At 38.9% G+C, this 12631-nt stretch overlaps 1 protein-coding gene across 1 annotated transcript; it reads left to right on the top strand.

The window, feature by feature from the left end:
• Positions 1 to 9573: 9573 nt before the first annotated feature.
• Positions 9574 to 10131, top strand: LOC139193142 (uncharacterized). Its single transcript, XM_070816117.1, has one exon. It carries the CDS (start codon positions 9574 to 9576, stop codon positions 10129 to 10131), a length of 558 nt encoding a protein of 185 aa, XP_070672218.1.
• The last annotated feature ends 2500 nt before the right edge of the window (positions 10132 to 12631 follow it).

The raw sequence follows: 12631 nt of genomic DNA, 5'->3' as shown, positions 1-12631 counted from the left end.
CGTTTTTGTAGTCGACGATCGGTTCTTTCTTCCCATGATGGGCGATGCTCAACTCTATGTCATGGGCCCAGGTGGCTAACTCTTCAAAAGTCCGTGGTTTGATACCTTGAATGATGTATTGCAAACCCTATTGCATACCCTGGATGCACATCTCGATTGAAGAAATCTCGAAGAGCCTGTCCTTACATTCGAGGCTTAGATTACGCCATCGGTTGATGTAGTCCATGACTGGTTCTTCCTTCCATTGTTTCGTGCTTGTCAGCTCTAGCATGCTTACAGTACGGCGGGAACTGTAGAAGCGGTTGAGGAATTCCCTTTCCAACTGTTCCCAGCTGTTGATGGACTCGGGCTCCAGGTCCGTGTACCACTCAAAGGTGTTTCCTTTTAACGAGCACACAAACTGCTTGGCGAGGTAATCTCCCTCCGTCCCTGCATTGTTGCAGGTTTCGATGAAATGTGTGATATGTTGCTTCGGGTTTCCCTTTCCGTCAAATTGCATAAACTTCGGCGGTTGATAGCCCATCAGGATCCTTAAAGCGTTGATCTTCCTGGAGTAAAGCTTCGAGTACAACGTGGAGGCATGAGAGCTCCCTTCGTACTGTGCCTTGATGGTGTTGGTGATCATCACTTGCAGCTGCTGGATAGAAAGAGATCCTATGAGTGCCGTTACTTGGTCTGGCTCCGGCTTCACATCAATTTTCTTCACCGGAGGCTCCTCTTCTCCGCTAGCTCATCCCTTTAGTGGATCATCATCTGGGTCGGGTTTCTCGCCGTCCTGCGCCTCTAGTCGGTTGACTAGTGCTGCAATTTGCAAGTCTTTTTCTTCCACAGTTCGGGTTAGCCTTGCTACTGCTTCATTCATTTGAGCCAGCTGCTCATCGATTGAAGTTGCTCTAGTGGTCATGACTTGCATGGCTGAACTGCTGCTTGAATCGGCATTGGAGAGCATGGATTTGGAGTATTTCCTTGGGCTTTCCCCCGTTGGTGCCCTTAGTGAGGCTAAGGTGATCACAGGCTCGTGCCTTGGGTGCTCTTGTTCCCTTGGCAGAGTTGATGCAGAGGTGAAAGAGGCGACAGAAGTAGCTCTTGCCTTGCTTCGAGTCGTGATGCCCAAAGTGACACCACTTGCGACGATGACGCTCTTGTTCTTTGCGCCGGCTGCGGGAACAGTTCGAGCCTTCCTTGATGCCATTGATTTTGGAAGTGTGCTTGAATTCCTTGAACGGAGAAATAGATGAGAGGTAGAGATGGTCCCATTGGGCTTGCCAAATTTGTGAACACGAAAATTTCCTGAAAGGAAAGAGACAAGAACAACGTGCAGAAAATAATATTTGTATTTGATGATTTTGGGTTATAATCTCTCTCAAATTTGATCATCTGATTCGATCTTCATAAGGTGTTGATTTGTGGATGTGCGATTGATCCAAAGGGCCGTTGGGCTTGATCTAAGGATGAACGTTCTTCAAGGGCCGTAGGCTTGATCTTGAAGGTGGATTTGAGCGGATCTTCAAGGAGCCGTTGGGGCTTGATCTTGAGGATGAGCGTTTCTTCAAGGGCCGTTGAGGCTTGATCTTGAATAACGGTGATGAACGGATCTTCAAGGGGCTTTTGGGTTTGATCTTGAAGAATAGTGATGAACGGATCTTCAAGGGCTTTTGGGCTTGATCTTGAATAACGGTGATGAATGGACCTTCAAGGGCTTTTGGGCTTTGATCTTGAAGGACGATTGGATGTGTGGATTTGTCGACGTTGTTGATCCAAAGGGCCGTTGGGGCTTGATCTTAGGATGAATGGATGATGAACGATGAACAATTTCTTCAAGGGCTGTCGGGACTTGATCTTGAATTGGTGGAAGTTCTTCAAAGGGGCCGTCGGGGCATGATCTTGAAGGTGGATGATTGTTGATCCAAGGGCCGTAGGGGCTTGATCTTGGAAGAACGATGAACGAAGAACGAAGAAGGCTTTCTTGATTCTTCAGGATGAACGGATGATGAACGATGAACACTTTCTTCAAGGGCCGTCGGGGCTTGATCTTGAATTGGTGGAAGTTCTTAAAGGGTCTTTGGGGCTTGATCTTGAATTGGTGGAAGTTCTTCAAAAGGGTCGTCGAGGCTTGATCTTGAAGGTGGATGATTGTTGATCCAAGGGCCGTCGGGGCTTGATCTTGGAAGAACGATGAACGAAGAACGAAGAAGGCTTTCTTGATTCTTCGGGATGAACGGATGATGAACGATGAACACTTTCTTCAAGGGCCGTCGGGGCTTGATCTTGAATTGGTGGAAGTTCTTCAAGGGCCTTTGGGGCTTGATCTTGAATTGGTGGAAGTTCTTCAAAGGGGCCGTCGGGGCTTGATCTTGAAGGTGGATGATTGTTGATCCAAGGGCCGTCGGGGCTTGATCTTGGAAGAACGATGAACGAAGAACGAAGAAGGCTTTCTTGATTCTTCGGGAACCTTGATGCTTGAGAGCTTCGGAGTTTCAGAGCTTCAGAGCTTCAAGGTGTAATATGAATTCCTCCTCCTAAATGAATGAAATTGGTTTCTATTTATAGAATTTTCCAATGCCTAATTTTGAATATAATATTTCAGATGAAACAAGTCATTTCTGCCAGGTGTTGACACGTGTCCTGTTTGATGACTTTTCCGACTCATTTCAATTTTTTGTCGAGTCACACGCTACGTGTAAAATTTATGTAATACATGAGCGTTGAAACTTTGATTTATCGGTCAATATTTGTTTACCAAAATTTTGATGTCTACAGTATTAAAGAAGGGATTTGGGTAATTAATCCTTATCTTTAATGCTTTGACTTTTCATTGCCAAGGGCATGTGAGCTGTGGGCAATTGTATTCAGCTGCTGAGACCTTAGGGTGTGAGTTGCGCGTGGGAGTATCTGAGGAGCCTGCTCATTTATTAAGGGTAATCTTGTCTTTCTTGAACAAAAGTCCAAGTGTTGCCTCTAGAATTTTGGAATTATTTTAGGCTTCACAATCATTATACCATAATACTAAGTGGCTAATGAGACAATATGTTAGTTTAATAATATGGTCAAAGAATGGTACGGCAATAAAGTTCTCGACATTTACCTTGTTGACCTTCTTTTTAATTTATTTCTTATGCACAGGAGGATTATTCTATACGCAGCAAAGGGAAAGGGTCAGGTCCCAGCCAGCCAAACCAATCAACATAAAATAAAAAGGGAAAAATAAGACAAACACGTCGGTCATGTATTTTACATTTATTTGTTATAAGAAAAGAAAAATAGAATAAGCAGTTTAAAGTTTGAAACGCTTAGCACAATTAAAACCAACTAAAATAAAAAATGGAAAGACGAAATGGTGGTTAGGATTTTCTTTTTCGGCCCACTACATTTAGGTTTAAATTTTTTCTCTTCTTATAACATATATTAATTGTAGGAATATTTCTTGTACTAAAAATAAAATCAAAGACAAGTAATTCTAGTAAATGAGGAAAGTTTGCCTATTTGAGGATATGTCTTCACTACTTTTTCTATGTTTGGTGTTCTTGTTTTTAGCTGTGAGAAGAAAATTAAATAAAGGAAACGTAATCTACATTCTACATTTACAAATTACAGCTAATTAAACTCTCCGTATTGCTTTCCAAATCTTGAATTGCTTTCCAGCTGGAAGGTGGCATGTTGTACAATCAAACTTGAAATTTTTAATGTTTTGTAATTTACAATTATTTTTTGTTAGTTTTGTCTATGCAAATACATAAAAGTATTAATCATACAATATGCAGGGTAATTTTGGACTCGTGAGTATTTACATGCAAATTCTTATCCAGACTAGAATTACATATACACAGTGACACATAAATAATCGGAGCAATGATTTTTCAACTTTAGTTTAATTGGACATTTGGTATCTAAAATAAAATTTTGTGAGTAGTAGTCCTTGAACATGGTATACAATATGTGGTAATAATTTTTTTGGATAACTCTGTTAGAACTTACATTCCTTTTTTACCTCTTGAAACCCTTTATTTTCGATGGAAATTTTAACGACGCTTACTATTACTCTATATTGCATCAAGTTTATAAACCAATACACATGAATTTTTGGTTACCGGACTAAAGCTCAAGAACTCTCCAATTTTCTCATATATATAATAGGCGAAGCCAAGATTTTCAAATAATTGGGTTGATTTCGACCAAAAAAACTTCATTTGACCATTTGTCGAGCACTTGATAAGAACATATCAATTTTTGCCAACATCTGCCGACGGCTTACGCCAACAACTACTATGATATGCAAAGACTTGTCAAGAGTGGCTATAGAAAACTGTAGAGTAATTTTGAAGCCTGTCAAGGCTTGTCAACAAAAGCATTTCATTGAGCATTTGGTGCACACAATATAGTCGCACACAAGAAGAGAGAAAAGAAAGACATGGATAGTAAAAAGAAGTAGAAATAAGAGGATGAAGAGGTTGAAATTTGTTTTTAATGTCTGTTCATAGGGTCAAAAACAAACGTACAAATATACATGGAGTTATTTTAAGTTGTTGAAGTCATAGACAATTAATGAGTCAATATTGGCTCTGCCACTGAAAATGGGTTTGGATTAGTTTGATTAAAAAAACTTAATGTTAACTGAAATCTTATAGACCGTAGTTGTTCATCAATTAAAAGAAATCCTACCGCTAGATTAAGATTTTGTTTTATGAGGAACTTTGAGGAACTTTTCATTAAAACTTCCTAATAATAACAACCAGTAAAAAACTTTTTCGGTCAAGGGGAAATTTATTACACAACGAAATCGGGACATACATAGATATTCGCATGACCGAGTAGGGCTGCCTCAAAAAATCTTAACCACAGAATCACTTGAGACCAAATCTACTAACCATGGAGGACCAACATTTGTCCAGCAAAATAATGAAAGGTAACATTTAAATGTTGATGAATAATGATGGCACGCATACATATACATATATATATATATATGTATATGTATATGTATATGTATGTATATAATATAATGTAAGATTCAAAAATAAGCTTATTGAGGGCAGAGGCGGAGCCACAGTGGGGTCAATCGGGTCGCACGACCTCTTGGAAGCCATGGAAATAACCTTAGAGGTCCCTTGGAGTTGCTGGTGCGACCTCTTGGAGCTGCACACCACGTGGTCGACGAAATGTCTGAAAGAATAAGAAAGAGTTCGCTTGCAGGCAGTGGCGAAGCCACATGAGGGCGAGGAGTGGCGGCCGCCACTCCCCTCGCCGGGAAACACCATTGGATGGACCCAGCTCTTCGCCACTCCCCTCGCGCGTGCCTCGTTGGAAAACCTGGTTCAGTCCTCTGTTTTTTCTAGGCAATCTGCAATCTACAGATTGCTGTTCTATTTGTTTTTTTTAAACCAAGCCAAAACGACGTCGTTTTGAGCCTGGTAAAAAAAATTTTAAAATTATAAAACAAAACGGCGCGGTTTCATCTGTTTTGAAAAAACAAAAATATATGGTGCGGGGGGGGGGACTGCGTGTCCCCCATTCAACCTTCTTTACTCTCTCTCAGCCTTCACGACCAATTACAGACAGAGAGAGCAGCAACGGATGGAGCCAGCCAAGCCAGCCACTGAGCCGTTTCCTTTCACTCTCATTGTCTCACAATCTTACTCCAGTCCTCGAGCCACTAATGACACCCCGTCCCGAAGGAGGGTATGCTGGCCGTCACGTGAGAGTGACGTAACCATTTATACAGTTCGGAAGCTTTAAAGATACAATTACTAATATGTAACACCCGAGGGTGAGTCCTACTTTTTTTAATTCTGTCAGAACACCGTGGGAATCCTCGTGAGCCACCAACACTGCTAACTAGAACCTGGACGGGTGCAAAACAAGATTGAGTGGGTCAGTAAAACAAAGTTTTTAGAAAATATTTCATTTAATAACATTTCTAACCCCTCGCTGTAAAACCTGTATACTTTCCCAGAAAAATAGTATATAATATGCATATAAATCTTCAAATAGCTCAATTCACAAATCTTTATCAAAACCAGAAAGTATGCCATGCTATGCATCAAAACATAATAAGGATGCAACAATATAACATTTGAAATAAAGAATCAACCGGAGACCCTGCAGTTGTCCTGTATGGTTAATTCTATAGCTCCATATCCAACCCAACCGGAGTCACCAACTGTGACCTGTACGGCACTACTCTACACATAAATCGGAACTACCTGAAGTAGTTTGTACGACAAGGATGGTGTAAGAATACACTCTAGTGCTTCTCTCATCAACAGCTGTATAAATATCTAAAGTCACCTACAAGTCGGAATCACCTCTAATGGTTTGTACGACTTGTTAGAACCACCTCTCATGGTCTGTACAACATGCACCTACTTGGATCCAAGGTGAGCATGTGGTGCGGGGTGAATAATATAAGCACTAACACCAAGGGTGCAGGTTATGAGCTCTCAACACAATTCACATCATCAATAAATCATATGAACAATATAAACTCACCTGATACTCACCTGTGCGTCCACAGCACCATTTAACATATATACATCAAATACTAATTCACATATTTCATATAATATGCATGCATGGCATTTGAAAACATACTTTCATTTAAATTCAATTTCTGGGAAAAATCAATAGTATATAGGTATATACAGAAAATACTGCCCACTCACCTGGGGTCCGCGCTATAACTCCCTAACATTAGAACCAAGGCGTCCCGAACGCTCAATGCCTAAAACAGTTATCAAACCATATCTCAGAACTCTTATCCATAGAATATATAACTTATATAAAACATGTCACTACGTAGTTCAATCCGGATGATCTGCAACTCAGATTTCCAATCCATAACTTCCAGAGGTCCACAATATATCTCTAGAACAACATCCTAAAATTTCCTTACCGTCCAACGGTCGGATCTCCGTCAATTGTCAAAACCAAGTGACGGTTAACATTATATTTTATGAACTTACAACTCCAATTCCGGAAGATCCGTAAATCGGATTCCCAATCTGTAAGTTCCTATAATCCTCAAATATAACATATTACAATGTATCAAAGATTGGTGACGATCCAACGGTCGGATCGTCAATTCACATTTTCACCTAACCACGAATCGTAACGAACTTAGGTTCAATTACTCAATTTACGTCAATCAATTATTAAAACTGAACCTAGAACATTAAATACATGCTAAGAATGACATTGGCGGGCCACTGGCCATGCGCCGCCTCACGGGCGGCCGTGGGTGGCGGTCGGCCGCCCCGGCTCGTCGGAAAATCCAACTATCTCCAAAAATTACCAAAATTTACAAAAATGAAGATCTCAATGAGTAGAGTAAACTTTATAACTGAGGCCAAGACCAATTTGGCCCGGAAAGGCTCCAATTCCTTCAAACTTGCTCCAACGCCTCCACCACTGCCTGGGCTTTGTTCCTGGGTTCTAAGGGAGTATAATGGTGGTGGTAATTGGAAGGAATCATTTCAAAATTCACCGGAGAAAGGAAAAACCCGCTGGAACCACCGTGGGTGTACGACTTCAATTCGAATAAATTTGACAAGAAATTTGATAATCTACCACCACAGGGATGTTAGGCTCGTCGAGAACGTTCCATAGACACCGGAATCACCTCCAACGGACCTCGGACGAAGGAGATACGACCGGGTCAAGAACCGGGTCGTAATATGGAACCGGGTCGTAGGTCTGGTTAGCTAGTTCTTCTTCTTCCTCCTTTCCCTCATGCTCTCTTCTCTAGTTGGCCAGCCCTTCCTCTCTCCTCTCCTAATTCGCCAACTCTTTCTCTCTCACTCCCGGAGCTCTTCCTCCTCTGTTCGACGTCTCTCTCCCTGATTTTTCTTCTTCCCGATTCCCCTCTTTCTTTCCCATATTCTAATAATTCTAATAACAACTAATAAAATAATAATAATTATATATATATATTAACCAAAGTAAAAGTACTTCTCAGGTTAGAGTTCCGTAAAAACTTTAACCGTAACTCCAAATCCTCTTCTGCTCATATTGTTGAGTATTTCAGGAATATGCTTAAATAATTTCGTACTTCTCACTATACGTTGGTCAACGAAAGTAAAAAACCCTTCACCTCTAGTGCATTTTCGTAAAACCAAGGACGGGCTGTGACAACTGAGCCGAGCCTCAGCCCTCAGCCAACCTTCAAACTTCAAACTTCAAAGGTAAATTTAAAATCCCTACCTAAGCCTAAATAATTATTTAATACAAATTTTATTTAATTGCTATAGAAATAGAATCATATTCATATGGAAATGCACTAAGTTGATTATTGGTTGTTGATTATTGATATGAAATTAATTTTTAGAGTGAAAATTAAAATTTGAATTCTTACATAATTTGTATCATATTCATATGGTAATGCACTAAGTTGGTTATTGGTTGTTGATTATTCATATGATTAGTTGAATTGAATTTTTATTTATTGAATAATTTGTATGCTAATTGGTATTGATTAATTGAATTGTTGGCTTGGTTGGATTAGTTATTATGCATATTAGTATAGTTTACTTAATGGAACGATACTATAAAAAAAAATTCTTTCCATTTTACAGTTTAATTTAATTGAAATCCAATTCATATTTATTTTGATTATGTTGATGGTTTGTTTACATTGTGAGTATTTATTTTGAATATTTTGTATATGTAGAATTATTATGGAACGGTTTTTTAAGAGAAAGTCATCATCGGGTTCGGGTAGTTCGAATAATGTTGATAGTTCAAATACTGTTGGTAGTTTAAGAACTCCAAGTTCAAGACAAAGTCAGTTAGATGGTGTTTTGGGTAATCTTCAAGCGAATCCTGGATTAAGAACTCGAATGATAGATTATTATGCTAATATGAGAGAAGAGGTCCGAAGATCATATCTACAAAAAGGACCTTGTCAACCTAGAGGTCATAATTTCCCAATAACTAATATGTCGGGAATAATCGACACTTCATTCCCCAATGGTTTGATGAGTTTGATTGTTGGAGTATAGTATATCTAAAGATGCGGCATTTTGTCTCTATTGCTATCTCTTTAGAACCAATTTTGAACAAGTGGGTAGTGAAGCTTTCACTAAAGATGGATTTAAGACTTAGAAGAAAGGGAGAGAAAGATTTAAGATGCATGTTGGACCGGTTGGGAGTGTTCATAATAAGGCTAGAGAAGCTGCTACAAATTTGATGAATCAAGCTACATATATTGAAACGGCATTGAGCAAACACTCCGACCAAGCTTGTAAGGCTTATCACACATGCTTGAATGCATCAATCAAGTGCACTAAGTTTTTATTGCGACAATGTCTTGCTTTTCATGGCCATGATGAAAGTGCCACTTCAAGCAATAGTGGAAATTACTTGGAGCAATTACAATTCCTTGCAGATAATGATGATAAAGTTAGAGAAGTTGTGATGGAAAATGCTCCGGGGAATCTCATATTACTAGCTCCTTGCATTCAAAAAGAAATTGTGAATTCATGTGTCTTTGAAACACTTGATGCTATCATGGATGGTCTAAAAGATAGATTCTTTTCAATATTGGTGGATGAAGCACGTGATGTGTCGGTGAAATAGCAAATGGCTATGGTGTTGCATTATGTGGATGACAACGAGCATGTAATTGAAAGATTTGTGGGTATCCAACATGTTACCGACAGTACTTCAAGTTCACTAAAGGATGCTATTGACACATTCTTTTCTTGCAACGGTTTGAGCATTTCCAAGCTACGGGGACAAGGTTATGATGGTGCTAGCAATATGAAAGGTGAGTTGAATGGCCTTAAAACAAAGATATTGAGAGAACAACCTTGTGCATATTATGTTCATTGCTTTGCTCATCAACTTCAACTAGCTCTTGTTGCCATAGCAAAGAAGAATATAGACATTGCCTATTTTTTTGCAACGGCTAATAGTGTGGTTAATCATGTTGGAGCATCTTGTAAGCGGCGTGATTTACTTAGACAGCAACTTCAAGAAGAGCTTGTGATAGTTTTTGAAAATGATTGTCTTATAACGAGGCGAGGCTTAAATCAAGAAACAAGTCTCAAACGTGCCGGTGACACACGATGGAACTCACACTATGGTACCTTGATTAACATCATTTCCATGTTTTCATCCGTGGTTCATGTGCTTTAAATGGTTATTGATGATAATCCCAATGAAAGTGCGGGTGAAGCAAATAAGTTAATGAGAGAAATATGTACTTTTGAGTTTGTGTTTCACCTTTTCTTAATGAAAGTCATATTGGGACTCACAAATGATTTGTCACAAGCATTGCAAAGGAAAGATCAAGAAATTGTGAATGCAATGGCTTTAGTGAAATCATGCAAGGAGAAACTACATTGGATGAGGAATAATGGGTTCGATGCATTGGTTGATGAAGTATCTTCTTTTTGTGAAAAACATCATATTGATGTTCATAACATGGAAGATGCATTTATACTTCCAGGGAGCTCAAGGCGTAATGCTCCAATAATGACAAATCGTCATCATTATTGTGTGCAGCTCTCTTTATTTATGTCATTGATGAGCAAATTACGGAGTTAAGAGGATCGCTTTAATGAGGTAAATACCGAGTTGCTTATTTGTTTGGCATGTTTGAGTCCGAAAGATTCATTTGTAGCTTTTGATAAACCAAAGTTACTTCGTCTTGCTCAATTTTATCCTCAAGACTTTTCAGATGAGGATCGTTTGGTACTTGAAGATCAACTTGAGATTTATATTCATTATGTGCATTCCAGTAGTGATTTCTCTCAATTGGAAGGGATTGGTGATCTTGCAAAAAAAATGGTGGAGACAAGGATGCATCGAGTATTCAATTATGTATATTTGCTCATTACATTGTCTTTAGTTTTACCAGTTGCAACTGCTTCAGTGGAGAGCGCATTTTCTGTCATGAATATTGTTAAGGGTCCACTTAGGAACAAAATGGGAGATCAATGGTTGAGTGATAGCTTGCTTGTTTATATTGAGAGAGATATTTTTGCTTGTATTGAAAATGAAGCTATAATGCTCCGTTTTCAAAATATGAAACCTCGTCGTGGACAATTATAGCTTGTAATATTATTTCCGTTATGAATTATGAATGAAAGTACTATGATTTCATTTTCAATATGTTTTTCCATCCTAAATTTTTATTTGGACTTTTACACTAAGACCCCTTGTGGTAAGATTCCTGGCTCCGCCACTGATTGAGGGACACCTCATAGATTTACTCTGCATTTTATTTTAATAATTTAAACCTTTTATTTCTAAGTTATCATAATCATCCTTATGTGTATATATCACAAAATTTAATCATATAGTTTTACCATGATTAAGCTGTATTTTTTTTAAGAAACTGAGTTTTTCATTGCTGCATATACAAAGTTTGTGAGTAAGAGGGGCCCCTGTAAATAACCTCCAAAAATGAAGAAGAAAGAGTGTCTAACCATCTTGCTCACCAATTATAATCAATTATCATTCTCCAAATCACTTTCAAGGAAGGGATATCACCAAAGTGGTTCCTCTTCCATTTATATACTAAAACCTCCATCGCTAAGTCCATATTTTGCTAATTCATGCGCCACCATGTTGCCTTCGCGTTGCTACCACCAACAAAAAAAAAAGTTTAAATTAAGTTCCCATCCCTCATTTCTCCTTCTCATTAATTGAAATCTTATTCCTTTTTCATTTTTGATCAAGGTCCTTTCACTTTTCTTCATATCATTATTTGAATACTAAATTATTTACAAGTCATTATATGTCAATTTAAAAATGAAAAATTATTAATCATTTTCAAATATAATCTTTTTAGTGTTGCAGTCCTATTAGATTAGAAATGTGATTGTGTAAATCCTAACATATCTAGGATATCCTTATGCAATCCTACCATATCTCTTAGACTAGATATTATCCTATTAGAGTTGTAATCCTAATCGTGGTTCACCCCAATGTTTGGGCTACGTCCACATTGATTATTTTATTTCTCTGAGCAGATTGTGAGGGAGAGAGCCTCTGTAATGTGAGAATGAGGCTCTCTGAATGTGAGGGAGTTTGGGGATCTCAGGCCTAAGAATTTGCCTCTCCTAATGAGGAGAGTGAGGAGTCATTTTATAGAATAAGGGTTTCTCACTTATTACATATTTGCCCATTCCTTTATTACATAATTACATTTGAGTCCCCCGAGTATTTATATGAGATCTAAATGCGGAGGCCCTAAGTATGGTACAAACAGTAGTCCCCCAAGTCTTTAGTCAAGAGAGTCTTTTGGCTGGAGACTTGAAATTCAGTCCATGTGTGGGCCGAAGTAACTAGATGTTGTCTTGAACTGATACTTGATATGAGGCGATGCTTAAAGTGAAATGATGCTCAACTAGAAGTAGCACATGTGCGAGGCTGCTCGGCTTATGGTTTATGTTGCCTTGGTTAGCTCGGCTTGTGGCGTTGAAGGTGAGGGAGTCTCTTTTATAGAATAAGGGCACGCTTCTCAGTACATAAATGATGGGCTAGAGTTGATGCTCGTGGCGAGGCGGTTGCTCAGTAGGTGGCGATGCTCTTTAATGATGGTGAGGGAGTCCCTTTTATAGAATAAGGGCTCGCTCATTAATACATAAATGATGGGCTAGAGTTGATGCTCGCGGCGAGGCGGTTGCCC

The sequence above is a fragment of the Malus domestica genome, chromosome 16 (assembly GCF_042453785.1).
Source record: "Malus domestica chromosome 16, GDT2T_hap1".
Lineage (NCBI taxonomy): Eukaryota > Viridiplantae > Streptophyta > Magnoliopsida > Rosales > Rosaceae > Malus > Malus domestica.
The sequence above is the reverse complement of the archived record's forward strand: the minus strand, read 5'-3'. Positions and strand labels throughout refer to the sequence as shown.